General features: G+C 62.3%; 1 protein-coding gene and 1 long non-coding RNA gene across 2 annotated transcripts; both read left to right on the forward strand.

Annotated features, from left to right (window-relative positions):
• Positions 1-157: 157 nt before the first annotated feature.
• LOC135269643 (uncharacterized) lies at positions 158-2,044 on the forward strand. Its single transcript, XR_010337874.1, has 2 exons — positions 158-235; positions 356-2,044. It is a non-coding gene; the product is annotated as an uncharacterized LOC135269643 (long non-coding RNA).
• Positions 2,045-10,270: 8,226 nt separating this feature from the next.
• FGFRL1 (fibroblast growth factor receptor like 1) lies at positions 10,271-22,725 on the forward strand. Its single transcript, XM_021669321.2, has 6 exons — positions 10,271-11,107; positions 18,389-18,661; positions 19,746-19,826; positions 19,928-20,212; positions 20,382-20,735; positions 20,965-22,725. Exons 2-6 carry the CDS (start codon positions 18,400-18,402, stop codon positions 21,405-21,407), a joined length of 1,425 nt encoding a protein of 474 aa, XP_021524996.1. The 5' UTR covers positions 10,271-11,107; positions 18,389-18,399; the 3' UTR covers positions 21,408-22,725.
• Positions 22,726-24,523: the final 1,798 nt, after the last annotated feature.

The following is a 24,523-nucleotide window of genomic DNA, read 5'->3' on the forward strand; positions in this document are numbered from 1 at the left end:
GGGCCCCTCTGGGTGGAGATGTGTAGAGATGGCACAGGCCAGGTCCTCCGGGTGGAGATGTGTAGAGATGGCACAGGCTGGGCCCCTCCGGGTGGAGATGTGTAGAGATGGCACGGGCCGGGCTCCTCCGGGTGGAGAGGTGTAGAGCTGGCACAGGCCGGGCCCCTCTGGGTGGAGATGTGTAGAGATGGCACAGGCCAGGTCCTCCGGGTGGAGATGTGTAGAGATGGCACAGGCTGGGCCCCTCCGGGTGGAGATGTGTAGAGATGGCACGGGCCGGGCTCCTCCGGGTGGAGAGGTGTAGAGCTGGCACAGGCCGGGCCCCTCTGGGTGGAGATGTGTAGAGATGGCACAGGCCGGGTCCTCTGGGTGATGTGTAGAGATGGCACAGGCCGGGCCCCTCCGGGTGGAGAGGTGGAGAGATGGCACAGGCCGGGCCCCTCTGGGTGGAGAGGTGGAGAGATGGGTCCAGCCTTCAGCCCCAAGCCATTTCAGCCGGGCCTGGCCAGTGTCCTCTCTGGCCTTGGGCAGGGATCCCGCTTGGGCTCAGAGTCCATGTCTGTGGGAACAGGTGCCAGTCACAGCAGGGGTGCTGGGGAGTCAGGGCTGCAGGATCCCCTCGGCCTGCCCAGCCCAAGAGCTCTGAGCCCTTACTTGTCTCATGAGGACACTAAGCTCCTGGTGGGTGCCCCCCAAGACCGCATTCGCCCTCGTCCCCTCCCAAAGCCCCACCTCCCATTGGGGGTTTGGGCTTAACATACACATTTTTGGGGACAAAGACATTCAGTCCATAACAGGGACTCCTGGTCAAGGCTCAGAAATGCCTGTGCCCTCTGACCTGGGCTGTGCTTCTGCATTCTCCAGACGGTGAGCATGGGGACCCCGTGTGTCTGTGACCAAGTCACTAGAGTGCCAGGGTGAGTCGCCCCTTCAGACAGTGGCTCCAGGCAGCACAGGGATAAGCCAGCTCTGAGCCCCAATGAGAAGCTTCAACAAGGACATCACATGGAGATAGGAGGTCACAGGAGAGGAGGGAAGCAGAAGTGGTCATTCGCGCATTGAAAGTTGGAAATGACCCACAGCCACTCTCATGCATCTATGACACTGAAGGAGTGTCTACCTTCCAGCCCTCCACAGTTGCCTCTCCTCTGCCTCTTTCTAGAAAGCTAACCTACTTACCATTTATTTATTTATTTATTTATTTATTTTGAGATGGAGTCTCACTCTGTCACCTGGGCTGGAGTGCAGTGGCGCAATTTTGGCTCATTGCAACCTCCCCAGTGGGTTCAAGTGATTCTCCTGCCTCAGCCTCCTGAGTAGCTGGGATTACTGGTGCCTGCCATCATGCATGGCTAATTTCTGTATTTTTATTAGAGATGGGGTTTCACCATCTTGAACAGGCTGGTTTTGAACTCCTGACCTCAGATGATCCGCCCAAGTCATCCTCCCAAAGTGCTGAGATTACAGGTGTGAGCCACTGTGCCTGGCCAACTTTTTTAGGTTTGGGGGTACATGTGAAGAGCATGCACGATTGTTGCGTAGGTACACACATGGTGTGGTTTGCTGCGTCTGAAGTTTACTAAACCATCTTCCAAAATGGCCATATCACTTTACATGGTGTACCAGCGACACATGGAGGTCGCACGTGCTGCACGTCCTCGTTTGCTGGATTTTTCTCTATTGACTTTGTGCCCTGCCACCTTGCCAAGCGTGCTTATTCATTCCAGCCCCCAGCCCCCACTGGCCCTTTGTGGTAGATTCTGCAGAATTTTCTACCTAGATGATCTTGCCTTTTATAAATAAATACCATTTCACTTCTTCCCCCCCCACCCCAATTTGGATCCTTTTATTTCTTTTTCTGGACGCGTTGTCCTGGCTGGGAACCCGTGACGATGCTGGATGGAGGTGGAGCGTGAAAACCATGGTTCCTGATTTCGGGGAATGCGTCATTCTTCACAGTTAGATGTGATGTTGGCTTTAAGATTTTTTGGTAGATGTCTGTATTAATCAGGGTTCTCTAGAGGGACAGAACTAATAGGATAGAGTTTCGTAAGGAGCATTAACGCACATGGTCACAAGGTCACACCGTAGGCCGCCTGCAGGCTGAGGGGCAAGGAAGCCAGTCTGAGTCCCAAAGCCGAGGGCGTGTAGCCTGGGAGATAGACAGAGGCTGGAGGCTAAGCCAGTGGGTCCGTCTCGAATTCTTCTACCTGCTTTTCATTCTGGCCGCGCTGGCAGCTGATGAGACGGTGCCCACCCGGGTGGAGGGTGGGCCTGCCTCTCCCATCCGCTGACTCCAGTGGTAATCTCCTGTGGCAGCACCCTCACAGACACACCCAGGATCAGTGCTTTGCATCCTTCCATCCAGTCACGTTGACACTCAGGATTAAACATCACAGTGCCTTTTACCATGTTGAGGAAGTTCTTTTCTACTCCGGGTTTGTTGAGAGTTGATTTTTAAAATTGAGCATGAATGTTGGGTTTTGTGAAACCCTTTGTGTCAACTGAGACCACATTGCTTTTCTGTGTGTTAATATGGGCAGGTGCGGCCTGGCGCAGCGGCTCACGCCTGTAATCCCAGGACTTTGGGAGGCTGAGGAGGGTGGATCACTTGAGGTCAGGAGTTTGAAACCAGCCTGGCCAACATGGTGAAACCCCCGTCTCTACTAAAACACAAAAATTAGCCCGGTGTGGTGGTGAGCACCTGTAATCCCAGCTACTTGGGAGGCTGAGGCAGAGGAATCAGTTGAACCAGGGAGGCGGAGGTTGCAGTGAGGTCACGGCTGAGATCGCGCCACTGCACTTCAGCCTGGGTGACAGAATGAGACTTTGTCTCAAAAAAATATGGTAAGGTGCATTGATTGATTTTCAAATGTTAAAACTGAGACGGAACAGGGACCCCCCTTAGGGGCCTGTGGGTGCCCCCAAGCATGGAAATAAAGGGAAGTCTTGAGTGCCTTCAGGAGAAATTCCGGGCCCTCGCCAGCCCTGAGAAGTAAATGAGCAACCTGAAAAGCAAGACAGTCCGAGCAGCTAAGACAGCAGCCAGGGCCGCTGGGGCCGCTGATGCCCATCAGAACCCAGATCGCATCTCAGTAGTGGCTTCTGAAAAGCCGGAGCGGCCTCCTCCACCAAGCGGATCTGCCGGCCCACAGGCCTCGGATGCCGGGAGCCGGGGACTGAACCCTGCCCGCTGCTCTTCTGTTTCTTCCTGAGGGGCCTAGAGGGAGTCACACCCACGAACTAGAGTTAACACTCTTCTCTGCTGACCCCAACTTTTTAAACAAAGCTGCTCTTCCTTAATTGCAAATCGGAAAATCTTTTTTTTTTTTGAGACAGGGTCTCATTCTGACGCCCAGGCTGGAGTGCAGTGGCGCGATCTCAGCTCACTGCAACCTCTGCCTCCCAGGTTCAAGCAATTCTTCTGCCTCAGCCTCCCCAGTAGCTGGGACCACAGGTGTGCTCCACCACGCCTGGATAATTTTTGTATTTTTCTTCTTCTTCTTTTTTGAGACGGAGTTTCGCTCTTGTTACCCAGGCTGGAGTGCAATGGCGTGATCTCGGCTCACCGCAACCTCCGCCTCCTGGGTTCAGGCAATTCTCCTGCCTCAGCCTCCCGAATAGTTGGGATTACAGGCGTGAGCCCTGCACCTGGCCTTCTCTGCTTTTCTCAGGGGTTAATTTTTAAATTCTGCTTGTTTCCTTTGTTGTATTAGCTGTACTTATTTTAATGGTTGTTTTCAGATTTGTACTATACATTTGTAACTTGCCGCTACCTTCCAGTGATATCTTACAACCTCACATATAGTCAAAGAACTTCACGACATTCCATCTCCATCTCCCTTCCAGCCATCGTCCTATTGTTGCTACATATTTTAATTTTTCATATGATATAAACTCTACATTATTTTTGCATTAGTCAGATGATTATCAAGCAGGTGGATCACCTAAGGTTAGGAGTTCAAGACCAGCCTGGCCGACATGACAAAACATTTCTACTAAAGATACAAAAATTAGCCAGTGTGTTACTGCATGTCTGTAATCCCGGCACAAGAACTGCTTGAACCAAGGAGGCGGAGGTCGCAGTGACCTGAGATCATGCCACCGCACTCCAGCCTGGGAGACAGAGTGAGACTTTGTCTCAAAAAATAAAATAAAATAGATGATTATCTTTGAAAGATATTTAAATAATAAGGAAAACATTTTTGAGACAAGGTCTTGTTCTGTCACCCAGCGCTACCACACACACCTGGCTATTTGTTTATTTATTTATTTTAGACAGTATCTCGCTCTGTCTCCCAGGCTGGAGTGCAATGGTGAAATCTCGGCTCACTGCAACCTCCGCCTTTTGGGTTCGAGCAATTCTCCTGTCTCAGCCTCCTGAGTAGCCGGGATTGCAGGTGCCTGCCACCATATCCAGCTAATTTTTGTATTTTTTAGTAGAGACAGGGTTTCACCATGTTGGCCAGGCTGGTCTCGAACTCCTGGTATCAAGTGATCCGCCCTCTTTGGCCTGCCAAAGTGCTGGGATTGACCTGGCCCCCGGTCAATTTTGATTTTTCCCATCTCTCCACAGGGGTCATAATTTCCTGCGTGTTTTCATGCTGATTTTTTTTTTTTTTTTTTGAGACGGAGTCTCACTCTGTTGCCAGGCTGGAGTGCAGTGGCACGATCTTGGCTCACTGCAACCTCTGCCTCCCGGTTTCAAGCGATTTGCCTGCCTCAGCATCCTGAGTAGCTGGGACTATAGGCGTGTGCCACCATGCCCAGCTAATTTTTGTATTTTTAGTAGAGATGAGGTTTCATCACGTTGGCCAGGATGGTCTCGATCTCTTGACCTCATGATCCGCCTGCCTCAGGCTTCCAAAGTGTTGGGATTACAGGCGTGAGCCACCGAACCCAGCCCATGCCTGGTATTTTTTTTACTGGATATTCAACATTTCATAGTCTACCTTGTTCGGAGCTGGATATTTTTGTATACCTATAAATATCTTTGCATTTGTTTCTGGGATGTGATTAAGTTACTTGGAAACTGTGTGGTCCTTTTTTCTTTCTTTTTTTTTTTTTTTTGAGACAGGGTCTCACTCTGCCACCCAGGCTGGAGTGCCGTGGTATGATCTTGGCTCACTGCTGTCCTGGCCCCCCTGGGCTCAAGTGATCCTCCCACTCAGCCTATCAAGTAGCTGGGACCACAGGCACCACCACCACATCCGGTGACTTTTTGGATTTTTGTGGAGATGGGGTTTCGCCATGTTGCCCAGGCTACTCTCAAACTCCTGGGCTCAAGTGATCTGCCTGCCTCTGCCTCCCAAAGTGCTGGTTTGCAGGTGTGAGCCCCCACATCTGGCTGTGGGTCTTGTTACTGAGTGTATTTAGTGTTGTGATGATTCTTCCTTATTACACGGTGATACCATCCTCCTGCCCTAACGGTGCTCCCGCCCCTGCTCCCGCTCTGGCTGCTGGACACAGGCACGATTCCCAGCCCTGCGTGGGCTCTCATCCTGGGTGGGTCTTTCCCTGGTGGTGAGTGTTTTCTCCACACTCCTGCACTAATCTGTGCTTAGCCCAGCCTCAAGGAGGCCCCTCTGTGGGTGTCTGGGCTTCTCTGTGCAGCCTCCCTCTCCAGCACTCTGGAGCACGTGTCAACTCCAGCCACCTGCCTGGCCACCTCTTTCTTCCCAGGTGAGGGAGACCGCCGGAGGCTGCCTGAGTTCCCTTTCTCTTCACTGTGCCTGGGCGGTGGGCGGGACAGTCCTGGCTGCCAGGTGGGCTCCCCTCTCTCCAGCACCACGTCCGCGGTTGCGTGAGCCCAGTGCCTCGCGTGCCGTTTTCACATATATTTGTCTGTTTCTTTGGTTGTTGCAGCTGAGAGTGTGTAAGTCCGACCCGTTACTTCATCTCAATTCTCTGCCAAGCCCCCTCCACTCCACCCGTCCCTGTCAGTGCTACACCTGCTGCCGAGACGCCGCCTCTGTGAGGCCTGGCCTGCATCTGCCGCCCTAGGGCAGGTGCTGTGGCGGCCAGCGAGGGCCCGTGGGGCTCACCTGGGCTGGGCAGGTGGCGACAAGAGCCTGTCTCCCCGCGTCACCTCGTGACGTCGGCTGCGGATGGGCCGAGACCCCGAGGGTGGCTGACCGTCCCGAGTTTCAGTTTTAAGGGGCAGGACGCGCTTGCGTCGACCTCTCCGCTCCGCGCTACCTGACCCGAAGGGCCGTGGGAGCCGGGGAGGGCCCCGTCCCTGTTCCGGGGGTGGGCGAAGGGCGGGGGGCTTCCGGGGGGCGGGTCCCGGGCCAGCGCGGGGTGAGACGTGGCGGGCGGGGCGGGGCGGGGTGGGAAGGGGAGGAAAAACGCCTCGGGAGCCGCCGCGCCACCACCGCCATCGCCACCGCCAGAGGGCAGCGCGTGCCCGCGCGGGAGGACCCCGGCCCCGCCCTCTCCTCGTCCAGGCCCCGCCCCCCTGCCCGTGTCCCTCCCACTGCCCGCCGGATCCCCGTGCCGGCACCTCCCCTCTCCCTGCTTCTGCTCCGCAGGCTCGCAGCCACCTTTCCGCACACCTGTCCCCTTTTCACGCACCTGTGCCCGGCAGCCCGCACACCTGTCTACTCGCCAGCCGTCCGCGAAGTTCAGCGCTGCCCTCCCACTAGCGTGGAACCGCCCCACCCACCTGTCCGTGACCGCGGCGCCGGCGGGGAGGGCGGCAGGTGGGCCCCGGCGCTCCATGCTCCTTGTGGACAGGGCCGCGGCGGGGGCGCAGGACGTTGTGCCGCCGGGAGGACCACGCAGCGGTCCCGGGACCCTTCCCCGGGGCAGAGCGGCAGCTGCGCCACCGAGGGCAGGACGGGTGGGCCGGGTGCACCTCCATCCGCCCTCGCGACGCCCACGCTGGCCCAGAGACAGGATTTGGGTTGCAGAACGCTGGGCTGGGAACCAGCGGCTTGGGATGGCCGGGTTGTTTGGGCCTTGAGGAGTCCCAGACCCTGACAGCTGGCGCCCCCCACGCCCCGCCCAGCTCTCCTCGGCCCGGGGACACCGGCTGCGAGGCCTCTCCAGTTTCAGGCTTCCCTGGGAGGGCTTCCCGGAAGAGAGGGCTTCTGACCCCAGAAAGAGGCTGCTCTGGGGGTGGAGAACGTGCTGGGTGCTGACCCCCGCGGAGTTGGGGGTGTGAGGCGGGAGGTGGGCAGGCCTTGGGGCTTGTGTCGAGGGGACTTCGAGACGCGGCAGGAAGCTGGGGGCCACGGGGCGGCTGGAGGGCGGCCTGGGAGCCCTGCGTGCTGGCCCTGAGCCGGGGTGGCGGGCGAGGCGCGTGGAGGAAGAGGCGCGAAGAGCAGAGCGCGCGGGTGAGTCACCTGTCTTCTCCGCGCCTCCGTCTCTTCCTCTGCTCCTGGGGCCGCCTGCCCGGGAGCGGGGATTAGATCGGACGCTGGCGCCCGTTATGATGAGGAATGCCCTTGTCACTCCAGCCCGTAGACAGGTGAGAGGCGGGAGGCCTCAAGTGGGAACGTACCTACGGCCGAGGGCACCGGGGAACCCGAGCTGTACCCCGCGCCCCGCTCCGGACCTCTGCCTGCATCGCCGAGGCCGTCTCCACCGTCCCGGCCCCGGCGGCTTCGCTGGGCGAGTCCAGCTTCTCCCTTCTGCTCCCGGAGACCCCCCCGGGGCGCGGACCTGGAGGCCTTGAAGCGCCTGGAGCCGTCCCGTTCGCCCCCTTCTGAACGAGCAGAGAGCGGTCCAGGCGGGGAACGGGGCTGTGCAGAGGTCAGGCGGCCGCGCGCCCGGCCGGAGCCTGCTCCGGGGGTCGCGGGGATGCCCCGGGAGGTGGGCACCCAGACCCAGGCGCGCACGGGCGCAGGTGCGGGGAGGGCGCGGCGGCTCCCGGCCGGTCCTAGGGTCCTGCGGGACCCAAGGGCGCGCGGGCAGGGCCGGGGGCGCGGCGAGGTCGGGCGGGGCGGGGCCGCGCCGGGGGAAGCCGCCCGCCCGCGGGGCCGCCTGCACCGCGAGGGTTAAGGCCCGGAGCCCGGCGGGGCGGGGGCGGTGCGCGCGCGCGGATTGGGGAAAAGTTTGGCGGCGGGGCGGGGCGCGGGGCGGGCCGACGCGCGCGGATTGGCCGGAAGTTGTGCCGGGGGCGGGGCGCGCGGCGGGCTCGGCGCTCGCTCCGGGAGAGTTGACAAAGCCCCGCAGGGAAGGACGCCTCGCGGCGCGGCGCCCCGGGCCCCTCGCCCCGCCGCCCCGGGACCCCGGCCCCGGTCCCCCGGCCTGCGGACTCGCCCCTCGCCGCCCGCCCGGCCCGAGACCCCGCTCCCCGAGAGTCCGAGCCGGACCCCGACCCGGCCGGAGCAGCCCTCGCCCAGGTAGCGCCGCCCCGCCCCGAGGCCGGGCCCGGGGGCGCTGGGCGGTGGGATGCGGCGTCAGGGGCGGCGATGATCGCGGAGCGCGTGCTGCGGGCCCGGCCGTGACCCCGCTGCCCGCCCGCCGAGGTGAGCCCCCCGCGCGCGTCCGCGACCCCAGGTGGGCAGAGCGGGAGGGTCGGGGGTCCGGGGCGGGGGCGGGGCGGGTCTGGAGCCCCCGCTGCGCGGCCACTGGGCACGGGTCACGCGCGCCGCCGCCGCTCCCGCGGGCCCCCGGCCTGCCCCGCCCCCGCCCCCGCGCCCCACGTCCCACGTGGGCCCCCCCCTGCGCAAATTTGTCCGCTAATGGCGCAGGCGATTATCTGCGGGGCGCTGGGTGTTGTGTGTCCTGCGGGCAGGGCCGGAGTTACAAGTGCCAGGAATCCAGACGGTGTTTGGAGCGGGAGGGAGGCGGGGGAGCCCGGTAATTAGTGTAAACCCTTTGTCTGCCTTTGATACCCACAGCTTCTCCCCGCAGCGGCTTCCTCCGCCTGGAGCGCGGGCGGGGAGGGCCTGTGGGGGGGGGCCAGACCCCTGATCCCCACGGCCCGGGGACCGGGGTGGTGGCGGCTCTGGGGCCCCGGGCCGGGCCGGAGGGCGGCATCCTCCAGTTCCGCGCCTGGGTGACTGCGCCCCCAATACCCCCAGGTCCGGACAGGCCGAGATGACGCCAAGCCCCGCGTTGCTGCTCCTGCTGCCGCCGCTGCTGCTGGGGGCCCTCCCGCTGGCCGCCGCCGCCCGAGGTGAGTTCTGGCGCCCAGCCCGGCCAGACTGGCCTCCGCCAGCGCCGCCCCCTTCCCGCCCGGCCCTGAACCCTGCCACAGTGCCCGCCCGGCACGCGCCGTGCCGCGCCCCTGCCGCCCCGCTCCCCAAGCCCCTGTCCCTCCAGGGCCCCCTCGCCCACGGGCTGTCCACGGCACCCACCCGCGCTCCCGCAGCTGGCTGGAGGGTCCCTCCCACCCTCTCACTCATGCTTGCTGGCCAGATGGGCTCTAGCCTTGGCCCACCAGAACACACTCCTGGTCTTGCAAACACTTTCACACTCCTATCTGCAGTCCAGCGCAGATGGTCACCTGTGGATTCTTGGGGAGTGGGCTGTTTGTGGCCACAGTGGACCCAATTAGGACTCTGGGAGCCTGCAGAGACCCCCACAGAGGCCAGGATGGGCTATGGGAGATATTGGTGACATACGTGGTGTCCGGGACTGAAACTGACCCGCAGACCCTCAGTTCCCCAGTTCCCTAGTCCTCCAGCCAACCTGGCTGTGTTCCCTGGGCCTGACCATCCCCAGGCAGGTGGTGCAGGGTGGAGGCCGTATAGACAAGTCCCCAGAGCCGTACGCACCCCAGGACTGCGTGCCTGTGGGCACCCGTGGCACCATGGCCTGGTGCGTTCTCACGCCTCCGACCTCCAGGTGGGCAGCCATGCCTCAGGACCCAGCCCCAGCAAGGGCATCCGGACTCGATGGGTGATGTGTGCCTGCAGACTCCCGCCCGCCATGTTCCAGGATCTGGGCACAGTGCTGGCTGACCCCATGACTAGGCGGGACCTGTGGCCAGGCCGGCCCTTCGGGTGTATTGACCACTCAGGATTGTCCGCGCTGTGTCCACCAGTCCTCTGAGGCTTCGCACCCCTCCCCTGCCGCCCAGCAAGTGCGCCGCATCCAACCTGGCCTTATATGGGCACGTTCGGGTGTTGGGTGGCGGGCGGCGGCCCAGGTGGGCCTTATGCCACAGCCCCCCCCCCGCCGCCTGTCCACATGGGCCTGGCTGAGCGGCTGTTCTGAGGGCCCGGCGGTGTCCTGGGCTGTGTGGGCACTCAGGCCATGCTGGGCGAGCCCCCACCATGGCCAGCGGCCTGGACTTGCATTCTCTTTGATCTGTTTGGCCTCCCCATCCCTGCACCTGCCTGTCCTCTGGCCACTCAGCCAGGGAGGCTCTGGAGGCCTCTGCCCCTGACTGGGGCTGAGGCTGACTGGTGGATGGCAGCGGTCAGCAGAGCCTGCCTCTTGGCGGAGACGCCCCAGCAGCCACTCCCTCCGCCTTCGTCGTCCTCGGCCTTGGCCTTGGGGCCGAGGATATCCAGCCCCGACTTTGCGTGGCAAAGGCCCTGGCGGCGCTGGGGAGCTGGGATTGAGCTGCTTTCCAAGGGCAGGGGCCTCTGTGGTTTGGGTGGAGGTGGGGAGGACATTCTTCCGGACCGTGCTGACTTTTCCCCAGCTCAGCCTGGGCTCCACGCGAGGGCCTCCATGTGTGTCCCTCCCACTCTGTGAACAGGCCCAGTGTGCGCCTCCATTAGGCCGAGGACCAGCACGCAGAGGGCCTGGGAGATTTTTGAAAGACATTTCCCGCTGTGTCGTAAGTTCTGGAATCTGCACATCACTAGACTCGGATCATATTTAAAAAGTTTCTCTTTTCCCAAAGTTTCACAATCTTGGTGGATTTCTCTTAGAATGCTTTTCTTTTTCCAACTTGAAAAAAGATAGGAATTGGCTTTCTCCATTTCCATTTGATTTCTCCCAGTGGGAACCTGCAAGGTTCTGGCTAAAACGCCTTTCACAAATAACTCTGAAGGAAGTTGTTTCAGGGCTTTCTGAGAAGTGCCACCTTTGAACTTTTGCAAGCATGGCCTTGGGGACCAGCTCTGAGCAGCCTGCCTGGAAGGCCACTCCCCTGCCCTCTGCACCCGGCCAGCTGCTGTGGGCAAGCAGAGCCCTGACCCAGGTGGGCAGGGTGCCTGTCCATGCCTGGGGGGCGGCATGGTCAGGGGTCAGGGTCGGCTCCCTGTGGGGGCAGGAGTCGGAGGGGCATGTGACTCAGGGAAGGGAGAGCTGTGGGTGCACCGTGCTGACCTTGGCCCCCAGCCAGGGCTCAGGGCCCTCCTCCCTTGCCCCAGGCCCCTCCGGGCAGTGACTGGCTAGTGTGCATCGGCCGAGGTGGACGTGTGGGAGCTGGGCCCAGCCACTGCAAGGTGGGAAATAGGGCCAGCCGCCCCGTTTCCATCTCGGGGCCCCACTCCTGGAAGGGAAAATAAATCACTGTCCCCTTGGGGGGAGGGGGGGGAGCCGTGAACAAAGTCGCCTTTGGCTGGGCCTGGAAACACGACCGCAGACTCCTTTATCCATTGTGCGGGAATCAATGGGCCTCCGGGCTCCCTTTCAGCTGCAGGCCCCACGCCGGCCCCGTCGAGGGGAAATGTTGGTTTTTCCCCAGTCGCGGCCTCCAGCCCCTGGCTTGCCCAGCCTAGCTCAGGAACCGCGGCCGTGCTGGGAGAGGCGGGCTCTGCCCGCAGGCTGGACCCCCGGCTGCAGCACGCTGGCCCTCTGCAGCCCAGGCCCGCTGCTTGGTCCGGGGTGGCCTCCTTTGCCCCATCTGGGCCTTCGCCGGTGACTCCAGGCCTGATGTGTCCAGGCGACAGCCTCAGCGGGTGGTCAGCACAGGAGGGAGAGGTGTGCCCGCGCCCCACATGTCTCCTCCAGGGCTGCGCCCCGTGCTTGCCTGCCACTCTCTCTGGTGGCCGTCCCTGGAGCTGCTGGTCAAGCCCCAGGGTGCCTGGCCTGGCTGCCCTCTGCAGGCAGCTCCAAGGTGGGCCACAGCCCCAGGGCTCACAATCCAGGATGGCCAGGGTAGGGTGAAGCAGGGGATGGGAGAGGAGGGGCCTCACAGACCAGGGAAGGCCTAGCAGGAGAGGTGGGTACCAGTCCCCTTGAAGCTAGTTGGCATGGGTGGGGGTCTCCCTTCAGGACATTGTCCTTGAGGTGGGGGCGGGGGGGCTCCCATCTTGGCAGAAAGCCCAGCCACTTTTCTTCTTGCCTGGTGCCGTTAAGGGGCTGAGGAGTGAATATTGGCCGTGCAGTGACCGGGGAGGAGGGAGCCGGGCTGCCGCACTTGTGTGCGGTGTGGGGCCCACTGGACATGGTGGCACTCTCTGGGCTTCTAAGACTGTGAGCCCCAGGGCAGCCTCATGTCTCCCTGGAGAGCCAGGTTCCTTCTCCAGGCCTACTGGCCATTAGCTTCTGGCCTGCCCTCTGCACGCCCGGTAACCTTCCTGCCCTGTTCCCAGTGGGGACTGCAGAACTTGGTCTGGAGTGCAGCACCACGCCCTTGACGCAGGCATCACTGTCCCCGAGGGCTGGGCAGCTGTGCTTGTGGCCTGCAGATGCCTGGGGAGCTGCAGCTGAAAGCCCAGTGCCCTCCTGTCCCCAGCGCTGTCCTTGAGAAGTCCGCCATGTGAGTGGGAGTGAGGGCCTCTGGCACGCCTGGGCTGCGGTGGTTGGGGCAGGCCCACCTGGGGGCTAAGAGCCCCTCGGCAGGGGTCAGGGTATCAGCTAACCCCGATCTCTGGCCTCTGGGGATCTGGGCTCAGGAAATGTTCTTGTTGACACTTCTTTTTTTTTTTTTTTTTTTTTTTTTTTTTTTTTGAGACGGAGTTTCGCTCTTGTTACCCAGGCTGGAGTGCAATGGCGCGATCTCGGCTCACCGCAACCTCCGCCTCCTGGGTTCAGGCAATTCTCCTGCCTCAACCTCCTGAGTAGCTGGGATTACAGGCATGCGCCACCATGCCCAGCTAATTTTTTGTATTTTTAGTAGAGACGGGGTTTCACCATGTTGACCAGGATGGTCTCGATCTCTTGATCTCGTGATCCACCCGCCTCGGCCTCCCAAAGTGCTGGGATTACAGGCGTGAGCCACCGCGCCCGGCCTTGTTGACACTTCTTAAGTGGGAAAGGGTTGCCAAGGTTGGCAGGCAGAGCCCCTTGTGGGAGGTGGAGATGGAGGCCCCAATTCGGGGCAGGGGAGGCCTGGGGGCTGCAGCCAGACAGGCTGGGGTCTTGAGGTGGCGGTGGGGGCCGCATGAAGTCGAGGGGGCCAGGGAGGTCTGGACTGGGGTGGGTATGGAGGGGTCCTTGCCTTTTGAGGTAACGCTGTGTGAGGATCTCTCCAGGGCATGGCACCATCTGGTGATGCTCTGGTGCCCGCTGTGTGCCCTGGGGTGTTGAGGAGCGGGGAGCAGTGACCTGGGGCCGGGGTTACAGAAGGTTCCCCCTGAAGGCTTCCAGAGGAGGCCCCCCTGCCTGCTGCCCTGCTGGGTGCCCAGGGCTGGGCAATGTGGTGGACCACACACTGCAGCCAGCTTGCCAGGCCACAGCCTGCGGGGCACCCACCTATGTGCAGGCCCCCAGTTCCCCTGCACATCCTGTGGGCCTGCTCCCTGAGGGCCTCCTGGCTGGCCGGTGACTGTGCCCTGGGTCTGTGCATGCGTGTGCACATGTGTGCCTGAGCATCCCGGGGCTGGGGCAGAGCCTGGCCCTGGCACCTGCTGGGCAGCAGGCTGTGTGGTGGTCACCTGTGCTCTGGCTCCTGGGCGTGGCCACTCTTGTTCTTGGCTTCCTGGGAGGGGACCCGGCCCTGGCACTGACTCTGGGGTTTCCCACTCACTCCTGCCCTGGGTGCCCCTGGGGGCCTGGCACAGCCACACAGCGGCCATCTGTGGTAGGGGCACTGTGTCTCCTCTTGGTAATCAGGGGGCTGTCAGCCGCAGAAGGCTCAGCACCTGGGTTGGCTCTGCACCCCCCCTAGGGCCCTGGCACCGGTGTCCTGATTCCCCTCCCTGCCCTTCTGGTCAAGGTGAGCCCCTTTCCCCAGGCCACTGTGCTTCTCCGGGGAGGGGGGTTCTGGCCACCCCCACCCCGTGGCCAGGTCCCTGAGCCGAAATTCCTCCAGCTGGAAACTCGTGGGGCTGTCCAGGGCCCCCGGTTCCCAGGCAGCCTCGCTCCACTCTGGTCCAGTTCGGCTGCCAGGCCACCCTTTGTCTAGCCCCTCCATTCCAGGAGCTCAGGGTTGGCCAGTCAGGGCTGGGGTTGTGGGGCCCCACAGGGCCGGCCCCCAGCAGTCAGCTCCAACTGCCCCTCCCTCCCTAGGACACAGTGGCTCGGTCTGTCCCCATGGACGCCCCACCCTGCCGTGTCGTCAACCAGCATCTGCCCTGGCACAGTGGGTGCTCCTTCCCCAGGAAGCCCCCGGCAACCGCACTGGGTCAGGAGTCCTGTCTGCCCTGGGCCAGCGCTGTCGTGGGCGCTGCAGAGGGATGGACGCCACCGGCCTGGGCGGTAGAGGCATCTTGGGAGGTGCAGGGCGCACTGGAAAGTTGGTTGAGGCCGTTTCCAGCTGTTTCCTGGTCCCAGCTTGTACCCCTCCCCCCGCCCCGACAGAGGGGTCATGCTGCTGCACGCGTGCCCCCACCTGGGCACACCTCTCCCTGTACCTGGGGCTGCGTTCCTGGGGGAGCACCCCCTCCTTGCTCCCTGTGGGCACCAGGCCCCACAGGAGGAGCTGCCGTGGCCGCAGGAGGGAAGCCCCGCAGCGCAGGGTACGGAGTGCTGCATCCTCTGTACCTGCTCTGGCTGGCCCCACTGCCACGCCGTTCTCCCTACAAATGCCCCCTGAGCGCCTGCTGTATGCCAGGCCTCGCGACGCCATGAGCACGGGAGTGAGGCTTGGGTGTAGGTTCAGACCGTGTGACCGGGGCAGGTCCCTCCAGAAGAGACCATCGGAGCCCCGGAGAAGCTTGGGAGTGGGGGCATCGGAGGGGGCATCGGAGGGGGGCTGCCAGACGGGGGTAGGTGTGGGGAGCTGATCTGATGGCCTGTGAAGGCTGGGGGAAGGGCAGGCTGCAGGGGGGTCCTGCCTCTGTCCCTCCAGACTGCAGCCTCCTCCCCTCCAACCCAGGGCCTGCTCACCTTCACCCTCCCTGGGCCCTGGGAAAGAGGAGCCTCTGTGTCTGGGGACAGTGTGTGTGTGACAGAGGGTGTGGGCAGGGCGGCCTCTGGCTGCTGCCTGGTTGTGGGCTTAGCTGCTGCTGTGGGAACCCCCTGCCCCTCCCCCTCCCCCAATTGTGTTTTTTACAGCTGGGTTGGGGGAGAGGAAAGAGGGTGGGGAGGGGTTGGCAGCATCCCCCTCTTGGCCCACCGCCTCTGAGTCTATTCCTCCACACCCAACAGCAGCGAGGTCCTGTGTCAGCCTCAGTTTACCCTCATGTCTGGCTCCCACGTGGCCCTCGGTGTCCTGCTGGTTCGGGGGCCTCTCGGCTGTGGCTGAGTGTGTGTGTAGGGCGGGGTCTGTGCTGGAGAAGGAGGTGGGGGGTGTCTTGGCAGGTGGACGGCCCTGGGGGCTGCTGTCCGGCCCCAGTGGAGCCCCGGTACTGGGTCCCCGTGTTTCCTCCTCTGCTGCAGGGCAGGGCAGGGCAGCCGGTCTCACCACCAGGTACCTGTGCCCTCGGGTCCTGCCTCAGTTTCCCCATAGGATATCCATCCAGGTGGCGTGGGCTTGCCTGAACACAGAGCCTGGGCCGCTGTCCTGGTGCACTCAATTCCCAGGAATCTGGGGGGCTGGGCTTCCTCTTGACAGACCCTCCTGCGAGGCTTTTGGGTCTGCCACGGCAGGGGGTCCGGGGAGCCCAGGTGGGGGTGGGGTAGGCCTGGCGAGCGGTAGGGAGGGAGGCTGTTTGCTTTAGGATAAGGCTGGCTCCTCTGGCCTGGCTGCCGCCGCCCGTGCCTACAGCATTTGCCGGCCGGCCCTGGGGTGTCCACGCTTCCGGCCGTCCAGGTCACTTGGCTCTGAACCCTTTCTTAGCAGTGACCGTGAGCGGGGGTCCTGCCTCCCGCCTGCCCGTGGGGACCCCTGCCTCCCCAAGCCTTGCTTGTGTCTGACTGCGGCAGGGTGGGGGCTGGGGCTGGAGGTGGCCCCTCCCCGATATGCGGCTGGGGCTTCTCAGCCTCTGAGGAGGGCTCCCTCCCGGATGTGGGGGGCTGGTCAGTGTGCCCCCCAGGACAGGGCCAGGCACTGGCTCTCTTGCTCCTGCTGGGCAGTTGTGTGGGTGAACGCTCATGTCAGCCCCGCCACTGGGAGGCCCTGTGGGCGCTGGGACCTGAGCAGGCGGGGAAGGGGTCAGGAGCCCGTGCTGGGGGCCCTACAGCCGCTTCCTCCCCAGGAGAACCACCCTGAGCGGGTGGGCTGGCAGCCCCCCACAGCCGCTGTCTCATTTCCTTTCTGGGAGCTGCAGGGAGGGAGGGAGGGAAGGAAGGGCTGCGGGGCTGGGGCTCAGGGCCGGGGTGGGAGAGTTCTAAGTTGAGGGAGAGATATGGGTCAGAGATGAGACCCCCCCATGTCTTCTCAGAGAGGCTGGGGTGGGCCAGTGGGCCAGGGCTGGGAGGAATCCCTCTGTCCACAGCCCCAGCCCCACCCCCTCCCCGTATACTTCTGGTCATGGAGTGAGGAGACTCCACGTCCCCATTCCCAGTGGGCCGGATGATGCTGCTGGGATCAGAACCCGGAGGCTCCGGGTCACATGCCCTGTGATATCAGTGCCCTTGGGAAGCCTCCAGAGAGGTGATAAGAATTCTCCATGAGGGTCCCTGTCCCCAGACTTGGGGGTCACAGTGGGAGCTGCTGCCCGAGTGTCTGAGGATGCCCATGGAAGATGCCGCAGGGCCATCGCTAACTCCGTGTTGGAGAAACACACGGCCCCAGCCCCGTCGAGACGGCTTGGAGCGCTGCTGCCCCTCGGGGTCTCTGCATGCAGCCCGGATGCTCCCAGACAGCAGTGGCTGCGGTGCAGGATGGACACCGTCCCCCATGGGCTGACAAGGGGTGCCCTGGGGACCATAGGTGCCTGCGGCCCCTCTCAGATGTGGAGAGCAGCGGGTGGGCAGTGGTGAGGGACAGTGGAAGCAGCGCGTGGGGCGTTGGGGGATGCACGGCCCTCCTCTCCCAGGAGCTCCATCCAGGTGCAGGCCTGTGGTGGGCGCCCCGAGTTTGTGAGGCCTGCAGGGTTGTATTCTAGGCCCTTCCTGGCTGGCTAGGCCCTGGGGCTGGTCCCACACACTCAGGGCCCTGGCCCTGGCCTCAGCCTAGAGGCACCCAGGCAGGGGATGGGGTGGGGTGGAGGCCCAGCTGGGGTGGGAGTGGGTTTCTTTCAGCCGGGAAGGGAGCCGTGGCTTAGCCTGGGACTTTGCTTCTCCACATGGGGTGGGATGGGGCGGGTGGCCGTGGGGTGGGACTTTGCTTCCCCACGTGGGGTGGGATGGGGCGGGTGGCCGTGTGGTGGGACTTTGCTTCTCCACGTGGGGTGGGGTGGGGCGGGTGGCCGTGTGGTGGGACTTTGCTTCCCCACGTGGGGTGGGGTGGGGCGGGTGGCCGTGTGGAGCCCCAGCCTCTGTGCTCCAGTGGGTTTCACGGCAGGAGTGGGGGATATCCTGGCTGCCAGCCGGACAGGAGCCAGCAGTGCCCAGGGCCAGCCCCAGCCACTGTCTCGCAGAGTTTTGCCCTCTGACCCTAGGGTCTTGGGGTCATGTCCCTTCAAGGCTAAGGTGTCTGGCAGGGCACAGCCCTTGGGGTGGGCAGACAGACCTGGGCAGATACGGTCCCTGAACTCAGATCTGATGCTGACAGAGAAGTGGGTGCAACACAGACTGTCGTCCACGTGTCGCACACCACAGCCGGCTGCCCAGCTCGGTGGGGTGCAGTAATGTGGGGTCGCTGCCCCGTGCCCGACCCAGCTGGGCCCTGGGCTGATGGTTGGGCAGGAGTTGGGTGGGGGCCTGGGGCCTGTGTGGGACCCCCTAGGCTGCCCTTATCCTTGGGGAGCCGCTGTACCCTCTGATCCTGGGTGGGCGGCTGCTTCCTGCGTGACCCGGAGGAACCCCTGCCCTCCTGGCCACCAAGTGCAGCAGTTTTGCATCCTCTGGGGACCCTACTCCCCTCTCGCATCTCAAAGCACCAGCTTCTGGGGCCGCGGGGCCACCCCGGCTGTGAGAGGCTGCCAACATGGTGCTTGGCGGGCTGGTGCTGGGGCCTGGTGCACGTGGGCAGCTGGGGTCGAGGTTGGGGCCGACCCAGGGGGATCTCGGGCCTGAGGTCTGCGCTGGGCCGTGGCTCCCCTCTTGGCCGCCCTCTGCCCCAGACCCCAACCCCCTCTTCGCTGACCGGCCCTCGCACCACCCGCAGGCCCCCCGAGGATGGCGGACAAGGTGGTCCCGCAGCAGGTGGCCCGGCTGGGCCGAACCGTGCGGCTGCAGTGCCCGGTGGAGGGGGACCCGCCGCCGCTGACCATGTGGACCAAGGATGGCCGTACCATCCACAGTGGCTGGAGTCGCTTCCGCGTGCTGCCCCAGGGGCTGAAGGTGAAGCAGGTGGAGCGGGAGGACGCCGGCGTGTACGTGTGCAAGGCCACCAACGGCTTCGGCAGCCTGAGTGCCAACTACACGCTCACTGTGCTGGGTTAGTTGGGGCTGTGGTGAGAGGTCACGGGCTGGGTTGGAGTAGGAGGCAGGGGGAGGAGGGCGGACGGGGACACACCTGGGGTCAGAGTCAGCCAGCCGCGGGTGGAAAACCTTCCCTCGGCACCCTGCCTGGCCTCGGCCGGCTGCACCTCTGCCCTCACCCCGCTGCGGGGCCCCCTCCCCATCGGGCTGCAGCCCTGGGGCCTTCCTCTGGGCAGTGGAGGGCGGGAGGCCGGAGCCGTAGGCTGCTGGGGCGAGGCCTTGGCAGGGTGTGCCGGGCGTCGGCTGTGACTTTGAGGCTCGGGTTTCGGAGTTCAGAGGGGCCGCGGGATGCATGGCCTTTCTGTTCTCTTCTGTCCCTGGGGCCCGGGCACTGGGCTCGGACAGGTGTCCAGAGACACGCCCTCCATATGTAGGGACCCCGGCACCCCGCCTGCTCTGCTGGGCTCCTGGGTGTGGGGCCCTCGGGTGGGGCTCCTGGGAGCCAGGCTGGCCTGTTTCTGAATACAGGAGCCTGGCCCCAGCCCCGGCTGGGTCTGGGGGTGCGGCCTGAGACAGCCTGGCCCCTGGTCCTGGGCTCAGAGGAGGAGCGGCTGTCACGGGGTGGATGGGGGGACATTCCACAGCACGCCCTGTCCCTCGGCATTGTGTGGAATGGGAAAGCCGCGGCTGTCCCCGGCCCCACCCCACAGTCCTTTCAAGGGGGACGATGACCGGGTGGTCTGGGAGCCTTGTCTGTTCACCAGCCCTCGGCCCCTTGATGTGGGCTAGGGTTACCGCAGCTGCTGGCCGTGGCGCGGCTCCCTCCTCCCCCGAGGCCTACAGACCCCCCGGAGCCAGGGTGGGGGCCGGCCCTCCAGCTTCAACCGTGCCCGTCAGGGTCACCTGTACCCAGTGTGGGCCAGCGGCCCTTGCCCAGCTGTCCCTGGGATTCTGGGATGTGGGTGTGTGGCGTGGGCCCCTTCCTGGCTTTGCAGGGCTGTCCTGGCTGGGGCTGGAGGTGCCAAGCGCCATGGAGGAGTTGGGGGGCTCCTCGGGGTCTCCATCACCTGCCCTCCCTGTGTACCTCCATTTCTCTGCAGATGATGCTCGCCCAGGGAAGGAGAGCCTGGGGCCTGACGGCTCCTCGGGGGGCCAAGAGGACCCCGCCAGCCAGCAGTGGGGTGAGCAGGGGCCACCGTCTGCCAGGGGTGGGGGCGTCTGTCCGTCCTGGCCCCTCGGACGCTTCCCTGTCCTCTGACCTCGACGCCACCCCACCCCACAGCACGGCCCCGCTTCACGCAGCCCTCCAAGATGAGGCGCCGGGTGATTGCACGGCCCGTGGGCAGCTCTGTGCGGCTCAAGTGCGTGGCCAGTGGGCACCCTCGGCCCGATATCATGTGGATGAAGGATGACCAAGCCTTGACGCGCCCAGAGGCCGGCGAGCCCAGGAAGAAGAAGTGGACGCTGAGCCTGAAGAACCTGCGGCCGGAGGACAGCGGCAAATATACCTGCCGTGTGTCAAACCGCGTGGGTGCCATCAACGCCACCTACAAGGTGGATGTGATCCGTGAGTGTGGCCCAGGGCACTGGTGGGGCCTGGGGGGCTGGTGGTCAGGGACTGGCAGGGCCTTGGGTGCTGGTGGGCAGGGCCTGTTGGGGTTGGCACAGCCTGGGAAGCTCTTGGTGTAGAATCTGGTGGCACCCGGGAGCCTCGCCCACATGCCACATTCTTGCAGAGCGGACCCGCTCCAAGCCCGTGCTTGCCGGCACTCACCCTGTGAACACGACGGTGGACTTTGGGGGGACCACATCCTTACAGTGCAAGGTGCGCAGTGACGTGAAGCCCGTGATCCAGTGGCTGAAGCGGGTGGAGTACGGCGCTGAGGGCCGCCACAACTCCACCATCGACGTGGGCGGCCAGAAGTTTGTGGTGCTGCCCACGGCTGACGTGTGGTCGAGGCCCGACGGCTCCTACCTCAACAAGCTGCTCATCTCCCGCGCACGCCCAGATGACGCGGGCATGTACATCTGCCTCGGCGCCAACACCATGGGCTACAGCTTCCGCAGCGCCTTCCTCACTGTGCTGCCAGGTGTGTGGCCGCCACACCAAGCCAGGGCCCAGCCCCACCCCCCAGGCCAACATCCCACCCACTGGGCGGGTCCAGCCTCCCTCCCTCCTTCCCTCTCTGGGCTGTGCAGGCCGGGTCATCTGCCGGCTCAGGGACACCATCTCCACAGCCCCCGGGATGGGTCTGGGGCACTCTCCTGGTCCTTGTGCTGGCATTCTCTTTCCCACCTCCTTTCCTCTCCCTCTTACAGACCCAAAACCACCAGGGCCACCCGTGGCCTCCTCGTCCTCGGCCACTAGCCTGCCGTGGCCCGTGGTCATCGGCATCCCGGCCGGCGCTGTCTTCATCCTGGGCACCGTGCTCCTGTGGCTCTGCCAGGCCAAGAAGAAGCCGTGCACGCCTGCTCCTGTGCCTCCCGTGCCGGGGCACCGCCCACTGGGGATGGCCCGTGACCGCGGTGGGGACAAAGACCTTCCCGTGTTGGCTGCCCTCGGTGCTGGCCCTGGTGTGGGGCTGTGTGAGGAGCATGGGTCTCTGGCAGCCCCCCAGCACCTGCTGGGCCCAGGCCCGGTTGCTGGCCCTAAATTGTACCCCAAACTCTACACGGACATCCACACGCACACACACACACACTCACACACACACTCACATGTGGAGGGCAAGGTCCACCAGCACATCCACTATCAGTGCTAGACGGTGCTGCCTCTGCAGTGGGCACGTGGCGCCGGCCCGACAGGCAGGCTGGGAGGATGGAGGACGGGGCGGCAGACAAAGGGGGACCCAGGGCTGGGAGGATGGAGGGCGGGTAGCAGACGAATGGGGACCCACGGCAAGGAGGCACGGCCAGCACCCTGGGGCACCCAGTGTAAAGCATGGCCCCTGGACACCTACATACACACACGTGCACACACGGAGACATGCCTGAACCACACAGAAGTATGCTGCCCGAACACACACACACACAGACATGCCTGAACACACAGACGTGCCTGAACATGTGCACAGATATGCCTGAACACACAAAGACATGCCTGAACACACACACAAAGACATGCCTGAACACACACATGCAGACATGCCTGAACACGCACACGAAGACATGCCTGAACACGCACATGCAGACGTGCCTGAACACACAAAGATATACCTGAACACACATACAGACATGCCTGAACATGCACACACAGACATGCCTGAACGTGCACACAGATATGCCGGAACACACACAGAGACATGCCTGAACACACAGACATACCTGAATACATGCAGACATGCCAGAACACACACATGCAGACATGCCTGAACACACAAAGATATGCCTGAACACACACATGCCTGAACACACACAGACATGCCTGAACATGCACACAGATATGCCGGAACATGCACAAAGACATGCCTGAACACACACAGACATGCCTGAACACATACACACAGATATGCCTGAACACACAGAGACATGCCTGAATACGCACACAGACATGCCTGAACACGCACACAGATATACCTGAACACATGCACACAGATATGCCTGAACAGACATGCCTGAACACAGAGACATGCCTGAACACACACAGAGACATGCCTGAACACACACAGACATGCCTGAACACACACAGACATGCCTGAATACACACAGACATGCCTGAACACACACATGCAGACATGCCTGAACACACAAAGATATGCCTGAACACACACATGCCTGAACACACACAGACATGCCTGAACATGCACACAGATATGCCGGAACATGCACAAAGACATGCCTGAACATACACAGACATGCCTGAACACATACACACAGATATGCCTGAACACACAGAGACATGCCTGAATACGCACACACAGACATGCCTGAACACGCACACAGATATACCTGAACACATGCACACAGATATGCCTGAACAGACATGCCTGAACACAGAGACATGCCTGAACACACAGACACGCCTGAACACGCACACACAGACATGCCTGAACACACAGACATGCCTGAACACACAGACATGCCTGAACACACACAAGTCATGCCTGAACACACAGAGACATGCCCAAACACGCACACAGACATGCCCGAAGACAAACCTGAACACGCACACAGACATGCCTGAACATGCACTGACATATCTGAACAGACATGCCTGAACATGCACACACACACACAGACATATCTGAACACAGACATGCCTGAACATGCACACAGACATGCCTGAACACACACAAGACATGCCTGAACACACAAGACATGCCTGAATACACAGAGACATGCCCAAACACGCACACAGACATGCCCGAAGACAAACCTGAACACGCACACACATATGCCTGAACTTGCACAGACATATCTGAACAGACATGCCTGAACATGCACACACAGACATGCCTGAACACACACAGACATGCCTGAACACACACACACAGACATGCCTGAACACAGGCATGCCCAAACATGCACACAGACATGCCTGAAGACAAACCGGAACACGCACGCAGACATGCCTGAACATGCACAGACATATCTGAACAGACATGCCTGAACATGCACACACACAGACATATCTGAACACAGACATGCCTGAACACACAAGACATGCCTGAACACGCACACACAGACATGCCTGAACACATACAGGCATGCCCAAACACGCACACAGACATGCCCGAACACACATGCACACAGAAATGCCTGAAGACAGACAAGCCTGAACACGCACGCAGACATGCCTGAACGTGTGCAGACATATCTGAACAGACATGCCTGAACATGCACACACACACAGACATATCTGAACACAGACATGCCTGAACATGCACACACAGACATACCCACACACACACTGACATGCCTGAACACACACAAACATGCCCGAACACGCACACAGACATGCTTGAACATGCACTGACATACCCAAACACACACACAGACATGCCTAAACACACAGACATGTCTGAACATACATGCCTGAACACACACACAGACATGCCCAGATGTGTGCACATGCAGACATGCCAGAACATGTATGGACATGCTGCCTGAACACACGCTGCTTGGACATAGGCACACGCAGACGCACTCCCTGAACACATGCACCCACACACGCGCAGCTATGCCGCCTGGACACACACACCTGGACTGGGCCGCTGTCAGGGAGGCGTGTGGTGTGTGTGCAGTGAGGGCTACATGATGGACTCTCCCTGCCCCACAGTCACTCCCCCACCCCTGCCTGCCTGTGCCCCTGCCTGGCCTTGGTGGCTATTTTTGCCACCTGCCCTGGAGTGTCCAGGAGTCCCCTACTGCCATGGCTGGGGGCACAGCAGCCCCAGGCCTGACAGGCTGGAGCCCATGGCAGGTGGCTCACCCCCACCGCATTCTCCCCCTGCCAGGGAGAAGGGGCCTTGCTATTTATATTTAAGAAATGAAGAGAATATTAATAATGACGGAAGGAGGGCTGACGTGCAGGGATTGTGGTCTCTCCCGGGGCTCAGGACCCTCCTGGCCTTTCAGCCAGGCTGATGCCCACACCCCTTCTGGGCCAGGCACCACCCCCCACCCCGCTGTCCTGGTGGCCCCGGACTTCTGTAATTTTATATAGACTTTGAGCTGAAACCCCGTATATTTAATTTATTTTGTTAAACATGAAAGCACATCCTTGCCCTGTAGGCTGGTGTCTCTGCCCCTGTCTACATGTGTGTGCTCACGTGTGCGTGTTCACATGTGCCTGCGTGTCCAGCCTGGTCTCCAGAACCAGCAGCCTGCCCCTCCCCTTGCTAGGCCAGAGCCGTAGGGACTGGGACCTGGGGGTCTC

The sequence above is a fragment of the Aotus nancymaae genome, unplaced genomic scaffold (assembly GCF_030222135.1).
Source record: "Aotus nancymaae isolate 86718 unplaced genomic scaffold, 86718_ANA_hifiasm-v0.15.2.pri h1tg000006l, whole genome shotgun sequence".
In the NCBI taxonomy this organism is placed as follows: domain Eukaryota; kingdom Metazoa; phylum Chordata; class Mammalia; order Primates; family Aotidae; genus Aotus; species Aotus nancymaae.